Source organism: Sinocyclocheilus anshuiensis, unplaced genomic scaffold (genome assembly GCF_001515605.1).
Source record: "Sinocyclocheilus anshuiensis isolate Anshui unplaced genomic scaffold, SAMN03320099.WGS_v1.1 scaffold1460, whole genome shotgun sequence".
Classification (NCBI taxonomy): Eukaryota; Metazoa; Chordata; class Actinopteri; order Cypriniformes; family Cyprinidae; genus Sinocyclocheilus; species Sinocyclocheilus anshuiensis.
In genome coordinates this window covers 176440-194022 of record NW_015542407.1, presented here as the reverse complement: position 1 = coordinate 194022, position 17583 = coordinate 176440, and the positions used below count along the sequence as shown (strand labels likewise).

General features: G+C 31.9%; 1 protein-coding gene across 1 annotated transcript in view; it reads left to right on the top strand.

Annotated features, from left to right (window-relative positions):
• The window catches only part of hmgxb3 (HMG box domain containing 3), a 27410-nt gene that overhangs the window by 6770 nt on the left and 3057 nt on the right, over window positions 1-17583 (top strand). Inside the window, exons 7-26 of the mRNA XM_016492290.1 lie at window positions 518-828; window positions 1287-1390; window positions 1489-1572; window positions 1681-1772; window positions 2437-2535; window positions 2692-2838; window positions 4488-4771; window positions 4854-4981; window positions 6106-6237; window positions 6318-6502; window positions 6975-7194; window positions 8005-8027; window positions 11331-11429; window positions 11586-11732; window positions 12738-13021; window positions 13104-13231; window positions 14293-14424; window positions 14505-14689; window positions 15162-15381; window positions 17476-17583. Coding sequence (XP_016347776.1) covers window positions 518-828; window positions 1287-1390; window positions 1489-1572; window positions 1681-1772; window positions 2437-2535; window positions 2692-2838; window positions 4488-4771; window positions 4854-4981; window positions 6106-6237; window positions 6318-6502; window positions 6975-7194; window positions 8005-8027; window positions 11331-11429; window positions 11586-11732; window positions 12738-13021; window positions 13104-13231; window positions 14293-14424; window positions 14505-14689; window positions 15162-15381; window positions 17476-17583 — 3112 coding nt within the window. The remainder of the gene's footprint in view (window positions 1-517; window positions 829-1286; window positions 1391-1488; window positions 1573-1680; window positions 1773-2436; window positions 2536-2691; window positions 2839-4487; window positions 4772-4853; window positions 4982-6105; window positions 6238-6317; window positions 6503-6974; window positions 7195-8004; window positions 8028-11330; window positions 11430-11585; window positions 11733-12737; window positions 13022-13103; window positions 13232-14292; window positions 14425-14504; window positions 14690-15161; window positions 15382-17475) is intronic.

Below are 17583 nucleotides of genomic sequence, written 5' to 3'. Positions count from 1 at the left end.
CAAAGTAGTTTCGCTTTCACAACGAAACACAGCGTCACACACGGCATGGCGGCAGCAAAAATACTACAGCGAGAATAAAAGTTACGCCTTACTTTCTTTGCGTGAACATTTGGGCGGCGTTATGCAAATCTTCCCACATAGTGAGGTAGTTATGTGGGGGCGTGTTAGAACGAGCCGTTTTAGGTAGGTGTGGCTGACTCTTAACTTTTATAAAGAATATCTCTTTGGATTTGAGACTTTAGTCTTTGCAACTTTACAGATCTTTTTTATGCACAAGAGCTTGTAACACTCCAAAGAGAAAGGAAAAATTGAAATCGCATCATATGACCCCTTTAACAAAAATGTTTATATATATATATTATAATATAAAAAAATTAAAATTGCAGTCTGGAAATGATGACCTGAAATATGAAGCTTCCTGAACTGATAATGTGGCTTATGTGTTTAAATTTGCATTCCTAATTATAATCCTCAAAATATAGGAATATAAAACAAACTGTATTTCTCTCTGTTACAGGCTAAGAGAAGCTCGGTCAAAACGTCTGACCCGTCTTCAGGAAAACAGTGTGATGATTCCAAGCCTCATCCGTCAGACCCTAATGAGACGTCATCAAAAGACACAGAACGGACAGAAGAGCAGACAATCGCTTCCGTTATTACTCAGAAAACCTCTTCAGATAAAGCTCAGGACGGCGGGACTGCGGCTGCTCGCAGGGCGGCCCGTAGAAAGGGAGAGCGGGTGAATGCAGCGTCAGCCCAACAAACACTCGATAGAGCCGCTGTCAAAACATCTGATGGAGCGCAGAGCGCCGAATGCACAGCTGTGCTGTAAGAAACCAAATAACACACTACTCATGCTCTTTCTGCAGTATGAATATTTTTCATCTAATATTTATATTTTATTTTATTTTGAGCTTTATTTCAATTACTGAAAATGATTTTTAATAGTTGTATGATTTTTAACATCTCTTTTTTGACTTAATCCGACTGCTAAAATTTCCAACAACTAAAAATTTGAACATAAAATTGGATAAACAATTTAAAATGACCCAATGATAAATTGGCGGCACTCGCTGAATTAAACATGCAGCGTAACGAGATCATGTGACTAAAGTATAGCCTGTATTACTGTATGAAATGTCTATAATTGCATACTGTGTACTGTTTCACATACTATTTTTTTAATAGTGGACAGCACACAGTGTGTAGTGCACATTATGCATAGAGTATTGAGTATTTTATTGTCATGGTGTTCCTCATTCAGCTGTCTGTTTTGCTCATTTCAGATCATTGGGTGGTGGTCAAATTCAGGTTGTCACGAGAGAAAAAGCCAGCAGTGCTTTACAGAAACGCCGGATACGAGCTATTCTTCCAGCTCCCGCACAGAATAGTGAGTCAAACTTTATTTAAAAACACTAAACTAGTCCCTGATCTCATGCACATGTGCAGAAAGTGAAAATGTAAATGAAATGCGTCTGATGTTGACAGATACGGCCGCTCAGTCTGCAGTGGTGCAGTGGATCACGGTTCCTCCTGATAAAGTCAAATCAGACGCTACTGTCATCAAAGCTGGTGAGAAACATCTAATGATCTGTCGTTCTTGTGTTTATATCCATTGGGCTTCATATCTTATTATCTGTTGACTCTCTGAGGTGTAATGTGTTGTGTTATTGTTTCCAGTGAAACCATCAGCCAATGAACACATCGCAGGCCTGAAACCCAGCACCCTCAAACAGCTGGGTCACATGATCACACCCAGTGCCTTACAACAGGTGACTTGACTTACATTTCACTCTGAGAGAATTATGATGGTAATAAATAAAGGTAATAATAGTAATAGTAACAATGCAAAATAAAAATAATAAAAATAATCTGAGAGAATAATACATTCATAAAAACAACAACAACAAAAATAATCTGAAAAAAGAACAATCAAATATGAGAGAATAATAAAAATAACAAGAACAATAGAAATAATACAAAATAATAATAATAATCTGAGAGAAGAGTAAAAATAATCTGAGAGAATAATAAAGTAATAAATATAACAACAACAATAGAAATACAAAATAATAATAATAATCTGAGAGAAGAGTAAAAATAATCTGAGAGAATAATAAAGTAATAAATATAACAACAACAGTAATTATCTGATAGAATAATAAAGTAATAAAAACAACAATAATAATGATAAGAAAAAAATAACAAAATAATAACAATACTACAGTAATTATAATAATAATACAGCAACAATAATAATAATAATAAATTAATACAAAGTAACAATCTGAGATAATAAAACTAACAATAAAAATAACAACAATAATAATAATAATAATAAAAATAATCTAATAATAATAATAATCTGAGATGATTAGAATGATTTGAGTCTGGTGTGTGTGATACATGGTAAAAGCTGTTTGCCTGTGATTTCAGAAGCCCATCACGGTCAGCAGTAACCAGTACATCATCACAGACAACGGCGTCAAGATCCTCTCCATGCTGCCCTACAAGAAGACAGCTGGATCCTCCCTAGTGAGTGTTCACACACTGCTGAGACAGACAACTCAAGCATTTAGAGAACAAACGTTTGAGCATATTTGTGTTTCTCTGTGTTTGCGATGTAGTACAGGTTCAGTATTTAGTCTGGTGACTGTTGCTCAGTTCTCTATGTATTTTTCTGTTCCTCAGGCTCTGGGTTTGTCTACAGCGAGAGGTCGCGGTCGATGTAAGAATCCCGCGTGTGATTACGTCTATAAGAACAGACACAAACCTCAACACTGTCCGACCTGCGGCTGTGAACTCACCAACAAACCCACCAAGAAGAACAAACTCACTGTTAGTTCCAGCACTCACAGCACAGCCGACAGTCAACTTAAACCAATACTAGTAACTCAAATTTAGTTGAAAAAATCCCATCTGAATAGTGTTATTTTAGTATCATCAATAAACTATTATTTTTTCCATTAGTATTTTGAATTACTTTTTATCTTGATATTTTCATTTTGATAAAAGTTTTAGTAATTTTGTTGTGTTTTTGTCACTTTTATTTATTTATTTTTACATATGTCTACGCAGTTTTTACTAACAGATAGTTTTAATAATTTTAGAATAAGAATCACAGACAACGGCGTCAAGATCCTCTCCATGCTGCCCTACAAGAAGACAGCTGGATCCTCCCTAGTGAGTGTTCACACACTGCTGAGACAGACAACTCAAGCATTTAGAGAACAAACGTTTGAGCATATTTGTGTTTCTCTGTGTTTGCGATGTAGTACAGGTTCAGTATTTAGTCTGGTGACTGTTGCTCAGTTCTCTATGTATTTTTCTGTTCCTCAGGCTCTGGGTTTGTCTACAGCGAGAGGTCGCGGTCGATGTAAGAATCCCGCGTGTGATTACGTCTATAAGAACAGACACAAACCTCAACACTGTCCGACCTGCGGCTGTGAACTCACCAACAAACCCACCAAGAAGAACAAACTCACTGTTAGTTCCAGCACTCACAGCACAGCCGACAGTCAACTTAAACCAATACTAGTAACTCAAATTTAGTTGAAAAAATCCCATCTGAATAGTGTTATTTTAGTATCATCAATAAACTATTATTTTTTCCATTAGTATTTTGAATTACTTTTTATCTTGATATTTTCATTTTGATAAAAGTTTTAGTAATTTTGTTGTTTTTGTCACTTTTATTTATTTATTTTTACATATGTCTACGCAGTTTTTACTAACATAGTTTTAATAATTTTAGAATAAGAAAATACCTTGGCAACTAGCTGAATTTAAATAAGTTGTTTATATTGTATTTTAGTAGTTGTTTATTTTATTCCAAGTTTTAGTAGTGTTTTTTTTTTTTTTTACGTTTTTATTATGTTTATTTAATTATGTCTATATAGTTTTTTAGTACATCAGGTTAATCTACACAAAAATTAGAAGTGCTGCCTTGGCAAATAACTGAAATTAAATGTTTTTATATTTTATGTTATTTCAGTTAACAAGTTTTAGCAATTTTGTTGTGTTTTTTGTGATTTTGATTGTTTTTTTTTGTCATCTTTTCTTTAAATATATCTATATAGTTTTTACTAACAGTTTTAAATTAAGATACCCTAAACAAAATGTTGCCTTGAACTAGCTGCGTTAAAATAACCTCTTATATTTTTATCCAAGTTTAATTTTATTTTTGTCATTTTTATTAGGGATTTTTAATATGTCAGTTTTTGTCACTTAACAAAAATGAGAAATGTTGGCAACTAACCGAAATAAAATAAGTAAATTTTTTTATATTTTATTTTATTTCAGTTAATTTTATTTCAAATAATAAAATGGTTTTATGGCCACATTTCATTATGGTTTTAGTTTTAATTATAATAACTGGTTTCAGCTCTAGTCTCAGTGGACTGTAAGAGGAGTTTTGCATTGTTAAGGTTCATTTAAACTGAACTGAAATTGTGTTTTCTCTGGTTGTGTGTGTGTGTTTTCTCCAGCCGTCCGCTGAGGATGTGTGCTTGTCTGCGGTTCTGTGGGACGTGTCTCAGCCTCTGAGCGGCGCTCAGAAAGAGCAGCAGCGTCACTCCACCGTCAGTCTGCTGCGCTCCTGTCTGCAGTTCCCCGAGAGCGAGAGCGAGCTACAGGATGTCTTCAGCCTCATACAGCAGCTCAACGGCCAGCAGAAGCACACCGAGGAGACCAGCGGATGGCCGAGCTTCTACGAGCCGGCGGCCACGCACTGCAGTCTGTGTCAACATCCACTGCTCAAAGGAGACCAGAGGTGAGAGCAGACTGATCAGACAGAACTCATGTTCTCAGATGGAGATTTACATGTTGTGTTGTTGTTGTTTTGTATTTTTTAGTTCGCTTGCGGGGTTGGAGGAATGCTGGTTGTTGATGGAGTGCTTGATTCGTCCCGTCACTCTACAGCTGAAAGTCTGTACGAATCTCCAGTGTCTGGCCATACACAGTTTCACAGACCTGCACCCGGGTAAAAACACACACACGCACACGAAAATATGTTCATTTGTCATTAAGTCTGATGTTAAATATACTTTTTATATAATTTCTTCAGATGCTTTTATATAAATAAAATAAAGTATGATGTTAAATATACTTTTTATATAATTTCTTCAGATGCTTTTATATAAATAAATAAAAGTAAAAAACGAAAAAAAAAAACTAAACTTATTTAATTTCAATTATTTGCCAAGGCAACATTTCTAATTTTTGTTTAGTTTAACTTGAAGTACTAAAATTATTAAAACTAAAAAAGTAAGTTAGTAAAAAATATATAGATATATTTAGTATATAAAAAAATAATAATATAAATGACAAAAAGCACACAACAAAATTACTAAAACTTGAAATAAAATAAATGTTAACTGATATAAAATAAAATGAAAAAATAAATAAATACAAATCCTTCAACTTATTTTATTTCAGCTATTTGCCATGGCAGCATTTTTCATTTTCATTTAATTTAACTTGATGTACTAAGATAACTGAAACTTAAATAAAAAATGAACAAAAAATGTATCCATAGACATAAAAAAATAAAATAATAATAATAATAAAAAATGACAAAAACAACAAATTACTAAAACTTTAACTGAAATTAAAATGAAAGCAGAAATATGGAAATAAAAGCTCATTCAAATAATTTTTTTTTTTTATAAAAACGATATAGGCATATTTAAAAGAAAATATTTAAAATGACAAAAACAACAAAATGAGTAAAACATAAAAAAAAAAAAAAAAACAGAAAACATGAAAATCAAAACTTACTAAAAATGCTGTTTAATAAATTAATAAATAAACAAAACAAACAAACAAAAACCATTAAGAACACAAAAAAACCCACACACAACAATATTACAAAAATGTTAACTAAAATTAAAATGACATTTAAAAAAAAAAAGAATAAAAATGACAAAACACAACAAAAAGTCTAATTAAAACGAAAACAGAAAATATGAAAATAAAAACTCACAAAAAAATTCACACACACTAAAAAAAAAAAACAAAGGTATCTCAATACTAAAATCTAACATTGATGCAACCTGTTGATATGTATTACTGCAGTTTGTGTTTCAGTGTGTTTGTTTTTCTCAGGTCTGTTTAACGTGGGTAATAAGCTGCTGGTGACGCTGGATTTGTTCTTTAAGATGAGACATCAGATCAGACTGGGCGATGAACCTGCACACGCCGCTCTCAGTATAATCAAACACTCACTGACGCTCACAGGTGCTTCATCCTCCTCATCCTCATCTCTCATCTACTGAGCGTGTGCGTGAGGTTAACGTGTCTCTCTGTGTGTGGTTCAGACGGCGCGTTGAGCTCGGATCAGCTGTCGTGTGTTCAGGACCTGTTCTGCAGCGGTTACTGGGCGTTTGAGTGTCTGACGGTTCGAGACTATAACGACATGATCTGTGGCGTGTGCGGCATCGCTCCCAAACTGGAGATCGCACAACGCAACTCCAACAACGTGTTACTGCTCAAAAACGTGGAGGTAACGGCAATCTTATATTACTATTAATAAGATACTATTATAGTTTCAAAACTTAAAAAAAAAAAATCATTATTTGAAATAAAGTAAAGGTTAACTGAAATAAAACAAAATATAAAAAAATGAAATTTATTTTATTAAAATTTAAATTAATATATAAATTTAAATATAAATAGTAGATGAAAAACTCAAAACTACAGTAAATGAAATACGCTGAAATACTAAAATGATTTAAAAGTAAAATTCAATATAATTTAATGTATTAATATAAATGAACACTAATAGAAATATTTAAAAAATAAATAATAATAAAATAAAAATAAAATCTAATCCAAAATAATAATATACTATAATACTATACTATGTAAATATAAAATGCATAAGTAATACTGAAATAACTAAAACTGTAATAAGGTCAAATATAGCACAGTAACTCAAGACATTTAGATAAATGACTGTTCTTCTCTCTCTGTAGTTCACATGGCCTGATTTCCAGGCGACAGATGAGGTCCACGTTGACGAGTTTTGGCTGACGATGGAGAACGAGGCGCTGGAACAGGCAGCGTTTCCCTCCAGCTTTCCCATCACACGCTTTGACGCCTCTATCATCGCCCCGTTCATCCCTCCTCTCATGAGAAACACCACCGTCATCAACACCGAGAAAGACAAAATCACATCTGACATGCAGCTCAGAGGTACTGAGTGACGAGTTTAACTAAGGCCTCTAAATGATCAACATGATCGAAACTTCTGTCGTCTGATTGATAGGTTAGACTTTTTTAGGAAGTAAAAGTCCTATTAGTATAATTATACAAACGTCCACCTTCAGCTCGTGCTTCACGTGTCTTCACACTTTTTTTTTTTTTACTTCAAATATATTTCATGATGAACACTTGATAGACTGAAGCAACTTAGCTTTACTTGATTATCCAGACAATCAGTGAGTGTCAAATATGATCATCAGGCTTTTGAGGAACATTTATTAGTTCATCTCTCAGTCATCATCGCATTGTATGTTTTGATCATCAAACTAAGCATTTAGAATCAAAATCAGAAAGAGCTGCTGAAATGACGGCTGTGCTGGTTTGGGATGATAGGCTGAACTGAGGTCTACAAACAGGTTCCTCACAGAAGTCCCTGGTTTGTCCAGATGCTGTAGGATATAATGCACTCCCATGTTGACTGCATCATGCACTGACCTGTTTGCTCGATAAGCAAACTGCAGGGGGTCCAGTAAGGGTCCAGTGATGTCCTGCAGATAAGCCAACACCAGTCTCTCAAACGACTTCATGACCTCAGATGTTAATGCAACAGGTCTGTACTGTAGTCATTAAGTCCTGTGATTTTGGGTTTGTTTGGGATGGGGATGATGGTGGAGTGTTTGAAGCAGGAAGGGACTTCGCACAGCTCCAGTGATCTGATGAAGATCTGTGAAAAGATGGAGGTCAGCACAGGTTTTCAGATAGGCTGGTGTCACACCGGCTTGTTTCAGTTTCTGCCTGTAGGTCGGTATAACATGAACCAGACGGTGATCAGAGAGCCCCAAAGCTGCCTGTGGGACAGAGTGATATGCATCCTTTATTGTGGTATAACAGTGGTCCAGTATATTACTGTCTCTGGTAGGACATGTAACATGCTCTCTGTATTTTGGCAGTTCACAGGAGAGATTTGCTTTATTAAAGCAGCACTATGTAACTTGGCGCTCTAGCGGTTAATAAACAGAACTGCACACGTCCCGCGGAAGAACATTCCAACCGGAGCTACTTCTCTAAGTTTATGTCTATGGCGATTCACGCAGGTATGTGTTACTCCGCAGCGGTGACGACCCGACCAGGCTACAATAGTCCAAATATAAGTACTTATTTATTATAAGTGTACCGTAGTGATTCGGAATAAGACAAAAACGCGGTTTGGAAGATTCATTCATGATGTACTCGCTCATCATATACATTTTGCTAATTTTGAACCCAGAAAAAGTTACATAGTGCTGCTTTAAAATAATAATAATCTGAGAGAATAATAAAAATAACAAGAACAATAGAAATAATACAAAATAATAATAATAATCTGAGAGAATAATAAAAATAACAAGAACAATAGAAATAATACAAAATAATAATAATAATCTGAGAGAATAATAAAAATAACAAGAACAATAGAAATAATACAAAATAATAATAATAATCTGAGAGAATAATAAAAATAACAAGAACAATAGAAATAATACAAAATAATAATAATAATCTGAGAGAATAATAAAAATAACAAGAACAATAGAAATAATACAAAATAATAATAATAATCTGAGAGAATAATAAAAATAACAAGAACAATAGAAATAATACAAAATAATAATAATAATCTGAGAGAATAATAAAAATAACAAGAACAATAGAAATAATACAAAATAATAATAATAATCTGAGAGAATAATAAAAATAACAAGAACAATAGAAATAATACAAAATAATAATAATAATCTGAGAGAATAATAAAAATAACAAGAACAATAGAAATAATACAAAATAATAATAATAATCTGAGAGAATAATAAAAATAACAAGAACAATAGAAATAATACAAAATAATAATAATAATCTGAGAGAATAATAAAAATAACAAGAACAATAGAAATAATACAAAATAATAATAATAATCTGAGAGAATAATAAAAATAACAAGAACAATAGAAATAATACAAAATAATAATAATAATCTGAGAGAATAATAAAAATAACAAGAACAATAGAAATAATACAAAATAATAATAATAATCTGAGAGAATAATAAAAATAACAAGAACAATAGAAATAATACAAAATAATAATAATAATCTGAGAGAATAATAAAAATAACAAGAACAATAGAAATAATACAAAATAATAATAATAATCTGAGAGAATAATAAAAATAACAAGAACAATAGAAATAATACAAAATAATAATAATAATCTGAGAGAATAATAAAAATAACAAGAACAATAGAAATAATACAAAATAATAATAATAATCTGAGAGAATAATAAAAATAACAAGAACAATAGAAATAATACAAAATAATAATAATAATCTGAGAGAATAATAAAAATAACAAGAACAATAGAAATAATACAAAATAATAATAATAATCTGAGAGAATAATAAAAATAACAAGAACAATAGAAATAATACAAAATAATAATAATAATCTGAGAGAATAATAAAAATAACAAGAACAATAGAAATAATACAAAATAATAATAATAATCTGAGAGAATAATAAAAATAACAAGAACAATAGAAATAATACAAAATAATAATAATAATCTGAGAGAATAATAAAAATAACAAGAACAATAGAAATAATACAAAATAATAATAATAATCTGAGAGAATAATAAAAATAACAAGAACAATAGAAATAATACAAAATAATAATAATAATCTGAGAGAATAATAAAAATAACAAGAACAATAGAAATAATACAAAATAATAATAATAATCTGAGAGAATAATAAAAATAACAAGAACAATAGAAATAATACAAATAATAATAATAATCTGAGAGAATAATAAAAATAACAAGAACAATAGAAATAATACAAATAATAATAATAATCTGAGAGAATAATAAAAATAACAAGAACAATAGAAATAATACAAATAATAATAATAATCTGAGAGAATAATAAAAATAACAAGAACAATAGAAATAATACAAATAATAATAATAATCTGAGAGAATAATAAAAATAACAAGAACAATAGAAATAATACAAATAATAATAATAATCTGAGAGAATAATAAAAATAACAAGAACAATAGAAATAATACAAAATAATAATAATAATCTGAGAGAAGAATAAAAATAAGAAGAACAATAGAAATAATACAAAATAATAATAATAATCTGAGAGAAGAATAAAAATAAGAAGAACAATAGAAATAATACAAAATAATAATAATAATCTGAGAGAAGAATAAAAATAAGAAGAACAATAGAAATAATACAAAATAATAATAATAATCTGAGAGAAGAATAAAAATAAGAAGAACAATAGAAATAATACAAAATAATAATAATAATCTGAGAGAATAATAAAAATAACAAGAACAATAGAAATAATACAAAATAATAATAATAATCTGAGAGAATAATAAAAATAACAAGAACAATAGAAATAATAGAAATAATAATAATAATCTGAGAGAATAATAAAAATAACAAGAACAATAGAAATAATAGAAATAATAATAATAATCTGAGAGAATAATAAAAATAACAAGAACAATAGAAATAATAGAAATAATAATAATAATCTGAGAGAATAATAAAAATAACAAGAACAATAGAAATAATACAAAATAATAATAATAATCTGAGAGAATAATAAAAATAACAAGAACAATAGAAATAATACAAAATAATAATAATAATCTGAGAGAAGAATAAAAATAACAAGAACAATTGAAATAATACAAAATAATAATAATAATCTGAGAGAAGAGTAAAAATAATCTGAGAGAATAATAAAGTAATAAATATAACAACAACAGTAATTATCTGATAGAATAATAAAGTAATAAAAACAACAATAATAATGATAAGAAAAAAATAACAAAATAATAACAATACTACAGTAATTATAATAATAATACAGCAACAATAATAATAATAATAAATTAATACAAAGTAACAATCTGAGATAATAAAACTAACAATAAAAATAACAACAATAATAATAATAATAATAAAAATAATCTAATAATAATAATAATCTGAGATGATTAGAATGATTTGAGTCTGGTGTGTGTGATACATGGTAAAAGCTGTTTGCCTGTGATTTCAGAAGCCCATCACGGTCAGCAGTAACCAGTACATCATCACAGACAACGGCGTCAAGATCCTCTCCATGCTGCCCTACAAGAAGACAGCTGGATCCTCCCTAGTGAGTGTTCACACACTGCTGAGACAGACAACTCAAGCATTTAGAGAACAAACGTTTGAGCATATTTGTGTTTCTCTGTGTTTGCGATGTAGTACAGGTTCAGTATTTAGTCTGGTGACTGTTGCTCAGTTCTCTATGTATTTTTCTGTTCCTCAGGCTCTGGGTTTGTCTACAGCGAGAGGTCGCGGTCGATGTAAGAATCCCGCGTGTGATTACGTCTATAAGAACAGACACAAACCTCAACACTGTCCGACCTGCGGCTGTGAACTCACCAACAAACCCACCAAGAAGAACAAACTCACTGTTAGTTCCAGCACTCACAGCACAGCCGACAGTCAACTTAAACCAATACTAGTAACTCAAATTTAGTTGAAAAAATCCCATCTGAATAGTGTTATTTTAGTATCATCAATAAACTATTATTTTTTCCATTAGTATTTTGAATTACTTTTTATCTTGATATTTTCATTTTGATAAAAGTTTTAGTAATTTTGTTGTGTTTTTGTCACTTTTATTTATTTATTTTTACATATGTCTACGCAGTTTTTACTAACAGATAGTTTTAATAATTTTAGAATAAGAAAATACCTTGGCAACTAGCTGAATTTAAATAAGTTGTTTATATTGTATTTTAGTAGTTGTTTATTTTATTCCAAGTTTTAGTAGTGTTTTTTTTTTTTTTTACGTTTTTATTATGTTTATTTAATTATGTCTATATAGTTTTTTAGTACATCAGGTTAATCTACACAAAAATTAGAAGTGCTGCCTTGGCAAATAACTGAAATTAAATGTTTTTATATTTTATGTTATTTCAGTTAACAAGTTTTAGCAATTTTGTTGTGTTTTTTGTGATTTTGATTGTTTTTTTTTGTCATCTTTTCTTTAAATATATCTATATAGTTTTTACTAACAGTTTTAAATTAAGATACCCTAAACAAAATGTTGCCTTGAACTAGCTGCGTTAAAATAACCTCTTATATTTTTATCCAAGTTTAATTTTATTTTTGTCATTTTTATTAGGGATTTTTAATATGTCAGTTTTTGTCACTTAACAAAAATGAGAAATGTTGGCAACTAACCGAAATAAAATAAGTAAATTTTTTTATATTTTATTTTATTTCAGTTAATTTTATTTCAAATAATAAAATGGTTTTATGGCCACATTTCATTATGGTTTTAGTTTTAATTATAATAACTGGTTTCAGCTCTAGTCTCAGTGGACTGTAAGAGGAGTTTTGCATTGTTAAGGTTCATTTAAACTGAACTGAAATTGTGTTTTCTCTGGTTGTGTGTGTGTGTTTTCTCCAGCCGTCCGCTGAGGATGTGTGCTTGTCTGCGGTTCTGTGGGACGTGTCTCAGCCTCTGAGCGGCGCTCAGAAAGAGCAGCAGCGTCACTCCACCGTCAGTCTGCTGCGCTCCTGTCTGCAGTTCCCCGAGAGCGAGAGCGAGCTACAGGATGTCTTCAGCCTCATACAGCAGCTCAACGGCCAGCAGAAGCACACCGAGGAGACCAGCGGATGGCCGAGCTTCTACGAGCCGGCGGCCACGCACTGCAGTCTGTGTCAACATCCACTGCTCAAAGGAGACCAGAGGTGAGAGCAGACTGATCAGACAGAACTCATGTTCTCAGATGGAGATTTACATGTTGTGTTGTTGTTGTTTTGTATTTTTTAGTTCGCTTGCGGGGTTGGAGGAATGCTGGTTGTTGATGGAGTGCTTGATTCGTCCCGTCACTCTACAGCTGAAAGTCTGTACGAATCTCCAGTGTCTGGCCATACACAGTTTCACAGACCTGCACCCGGGTAAAAACACACACACGCACACGAAAATATGTTCATTTGTCATTAAGTCTGATGTTAAATATACTTTTTATATAATTTCTTCAGATGCTTTTATATAAATAAAATAAAGTAAAAAACGAAAAAAAAAAAACTAAACTTATTTAATTTCAATTATTTGCCAAGGCAACATTTCTAATTTTTGTTTAGTTTAACTTGAAGTACTAAAATTATTAAAACTAAAAAAGTAAGTTAGTAAAAAATATATAGATATATTTAGTATATAAAAAAATAATAATATAAATGACAAAAAGCACACAACAAAATTACTAAAACTTGAAATAAAATAAATGTTAACTGATATAAAATAAAATGAAAAAATAAATAAATACAAATCCTTCAACTTATTTTATTTCAGCTATTTGCCATGGCAGCATTTTTCATTTTCATTTAATTTAACTTGATGTACTAAGATAACTGAAACTTAAATAAAAAATGAACAAAAAATGTATCCATAGACATAAAAAAATAAAATAATAATAATAATAAAAAATGACAAAAACAACAAATTACTAAAACTTTAACTGAAATTAAAATGAAAGCAGAAATATGGAAATAAAAGCTCATTCAAATAAATTTTTTTTTTTATAAAAACGATATAGGCATATTTAAAAGAAAATATTTAAAATGACAAAAACAACAAAATGAGTAAAACATAAAAAAAAAAAAAAACAGAAAACATGAAAATCAAAACTTACTAAAAATGCTGTTTAATAAATTAATAAATAAACAAAACAAACAAACAAAAACCATTAAGAACACAAAAAAACCCACACACAACAATATTACAAAAATGTTAACTAAAATTAAAATGACATTTAAAAAAAAAAAGAATAAAAATGACAAAACACAACAAAAAGTCTAATTAAAACGAAAACAGAAAATATGAAAATAAAAACTCACAAAAAAATTCACACACACTAAAAAAAAAAAACAAAGGTATCTCAATACTAAAATCTAACATTGATGCAACCTGTTGATATGTATTACTGCAGTTTGTGTTTCAGTGTGTTTGTTTTTCTCAGGTCTGTTTAACGTGGGTAATAAGCTGCTGGTGACGCTGGATTTGTTCTTTAAGATGAGACATCAGATCAGACTGGGCGATGAACCTGCACACGCCGCTCTCAGTATAATCAAACACTCACTGACGCTCACAGGTGCTTCATCCTCCTCATCCTCATCTCTCATCTACTGAGCGTGTGCGTGAGGTTAACGTGTCTCTCTGTGTGTGGTTCAGACGGCGCGTTGAGCTCGGATCAGCTGTCGTGTGTTCAGGACCTGTTCTGCAGCGGTTACTGGGCGTTTGAGTGTCTGACGGTTCGAGACTATAACGACATGATCTGTGGCGTGTGCGGCATCGCTCCCAAACTGGAGATCGCACAACGCAACTCCAACAACGTGTTACTGCTCAAAAACGTGGAGGTAACGGCAATCTTATATTACTATTAATAAGATACTATTATAGTTTCAAAACTTAAAAAAAAAAAATCATTATTTGAAATAAAGTAAAGGTTAACTGAAATAAAACAAAATATAAAAAAATGAAATTTATTTTATTAAAATTTAAATTAATATATAAATTTAAATATAAATAGTAGATGAAAAACTCAAAACTACAGTAAATGAAATACGCTGAAATACTAAAATGATTTAAAAGTAAAATTCAATATAATTTAATGTATTAATATAAATGAACACTAATAGAAATATTTAAAAAATAAATAATAATAAAATAAAAATAAAATCTAATCCAAAATAATAATATACTATAATACTATACTATGTAAATATAAAATGCATAAGTAATACTGAAATAACTAAAACTGTAATAAGGTCAAATATAGCACAGTAACTCAAGACATTTAGATAAATGACTGTTCTTCTCTCTCTGTAGTTCACATGGCCTGATTTCCAGGCGACAGATGAGGTCCACGTTGACGAGTTTTGGCTGACGATGGAGAACGAGGCGCTGGAACAGGCAGCGTTTCCCTCCAGCTTTCCCATCACACGCTTTGACGCCTCTATCATCGCCCCGTTCATCCCTCCTCTCATGAGAAACACCACCGTCATCAACACCGAGAAAGACAAAATCACATCTGACATGCAGCTCAGAGGTACTGAGTGACGAGTTTAACTAAGGCCTCTAAATGATCAACATGATCGAAACTTCTGTCGTCTGATTGATAGGTTAGACTTTTTTAGGAAGTAAAAGTCCTATTAGTATAATTATACAAACGTCCACCTTCAGCTCGTGCTTCACGTGTCTTCACACTTTTTTTTTTTTTACTTCAAATATATTTCATGATGAACACTTGATAGACTGAAGCAACTTAGCTTTACTTGATTATCCAGACAATCAGTGAGTGTCAAATATGATCATCAGGCTTTTGAGGAACATTTATTAGTTCATCTCTCAGTCATCATCGCATTGTATGTTTTGATCATCAAACTAAGCATTTAGAATCAAAATCAGAAAGAGCTGCTGAAATGACGGCTGTGCTGGTTTGGGATGATAGGCTGAACTGAGGTCTACAAACAGGTTCCTCACAGAAGTCCCTGGTTTGTCCAGATGCTGTAGGATATAATGCACTCCCATGTTGACTGCATCATGCACTGACCTGTTTGCTCGATAAGCAAACTGCAGGGGGTCCAGTAAGGGTCCAGTGATGTCCTGCAGATAAGCCAACACCAGTCTCTCAAACGACTTCATGACCTCAGATGTTAATGCAACAGGTCTGTACTGTAGTCATTAAGTCCTGTGATTTTGGGTTTGTTTGGGATGGGGATGATGGTGGAGTGTTTGAAGCAGGAAGGGACTTCGCACAGCTCCAGTGATCTGATGAAGATCTGTGAAAAGATGGAGGTCAGCACAGGTTTTCAGATAGGCTGGTGTCACACCGGCTTGTTTCAGTTTCTGCCTGTAGGTCGGTATAACATGAACCAGACGGTGATCAGAGAGCCCCAAAGCTGCCTGTGGGACAGAGTGATATGCATCCTTTATTGTGGTATAACAGTGGTCCAGTATATTACTGTCTCTGGTAGGACATGTAACATGCTCTCTGTATTTTGGCAGTTCACAGGAGAGATTTGCTTTATTAAAGCAGCACTATGTAACTTGGCGCTCTAGCGGTTAATAAACAGAACTGCACACGTCCCGCGGAAGAACATTCCAACCGGAGCTACTTCTCTAAGTTTATGTCTATGGCGATTCACGCAGGTATGTGTTACTCCGCAGCGGTGACGACCCGACCAGGCTACAATAGTCCAAATATAAGTACTTATTTATTATAAGTGTACCGTAGTGATTCGGAATAAGACAAAAACGCGGTTTGGAAGATTCATTCATGATGTACTCGCTCATCATATACATTTTGCTAATTTTGAACCCAGAAAAAGTTACATAGTGCTGCTTTAAAGTCACCAGGAATGATTATAACAGAGTCCGGGTGTTGTTGCTCTATGTCTGTGATTTCCTCGTTGATTCTGCGTCGAGATCCGCTCTGAACAGCTGGAAGCCTGGCAGATATAAAGCGCTGTCCGGAATGGAAATTCAGCCAGGTTTCCATGAAACACAGAGCAGCAGAGTTTGAAAAGTCCTTATTTATTCGGTAGAGCAGAAGTAGTTTCAGCAGCTCATCCCTGGTAAAACTTATTGTGTTTGAAAAACTAACAAAAACATTAAAACAACTGGAGAGCTCCTCACCGAGGCAGCCATATGCAGCGCCATCTTGAAGGAACAACTATCTTACTATCTCATCTTATCAGCTATCTTAAATATCTTAATAAGACATATTATTGGAGATATAGAGTGACGACTGATATTTATATCATTTTATGTAAGTATCTGCTATACTGTTATAAAGATCTCATTGATTTGCTTTACAATCAGACTTTCATCTTTTTGTCCATATAAATATCAGCATCTGCACCAAATTGCAATAAAATTGAGCTGTTTTTTTCATCCATATTCTCACTATATTAGACTATATGAGGCATAAAAACTTGATGGATCAAATATGATACAAAACATAAAACACACGTGCAAACCTTTTTTTTAATATTTTGACTAAAGGTTCAATAAACTTCCATTTCAGTGGATTTTTCAGACTGTTATGTCATATGTCAGGCTTTATTATAAAGGTGACTTGGCACTTTAATGCTTGGTTTCAGCATTATTCTCTTTACATGTGTGTGTGTGTGTGTTTCAGGGGACCCATCTGTTCTGGTGCGTCTGATCCATGAGGGTCGTCTGATTCCAAATCAGATGGATCTGCATAGCGAGGAGGAGCTCAGAGACGTGCTGGAGAAATGTGGGA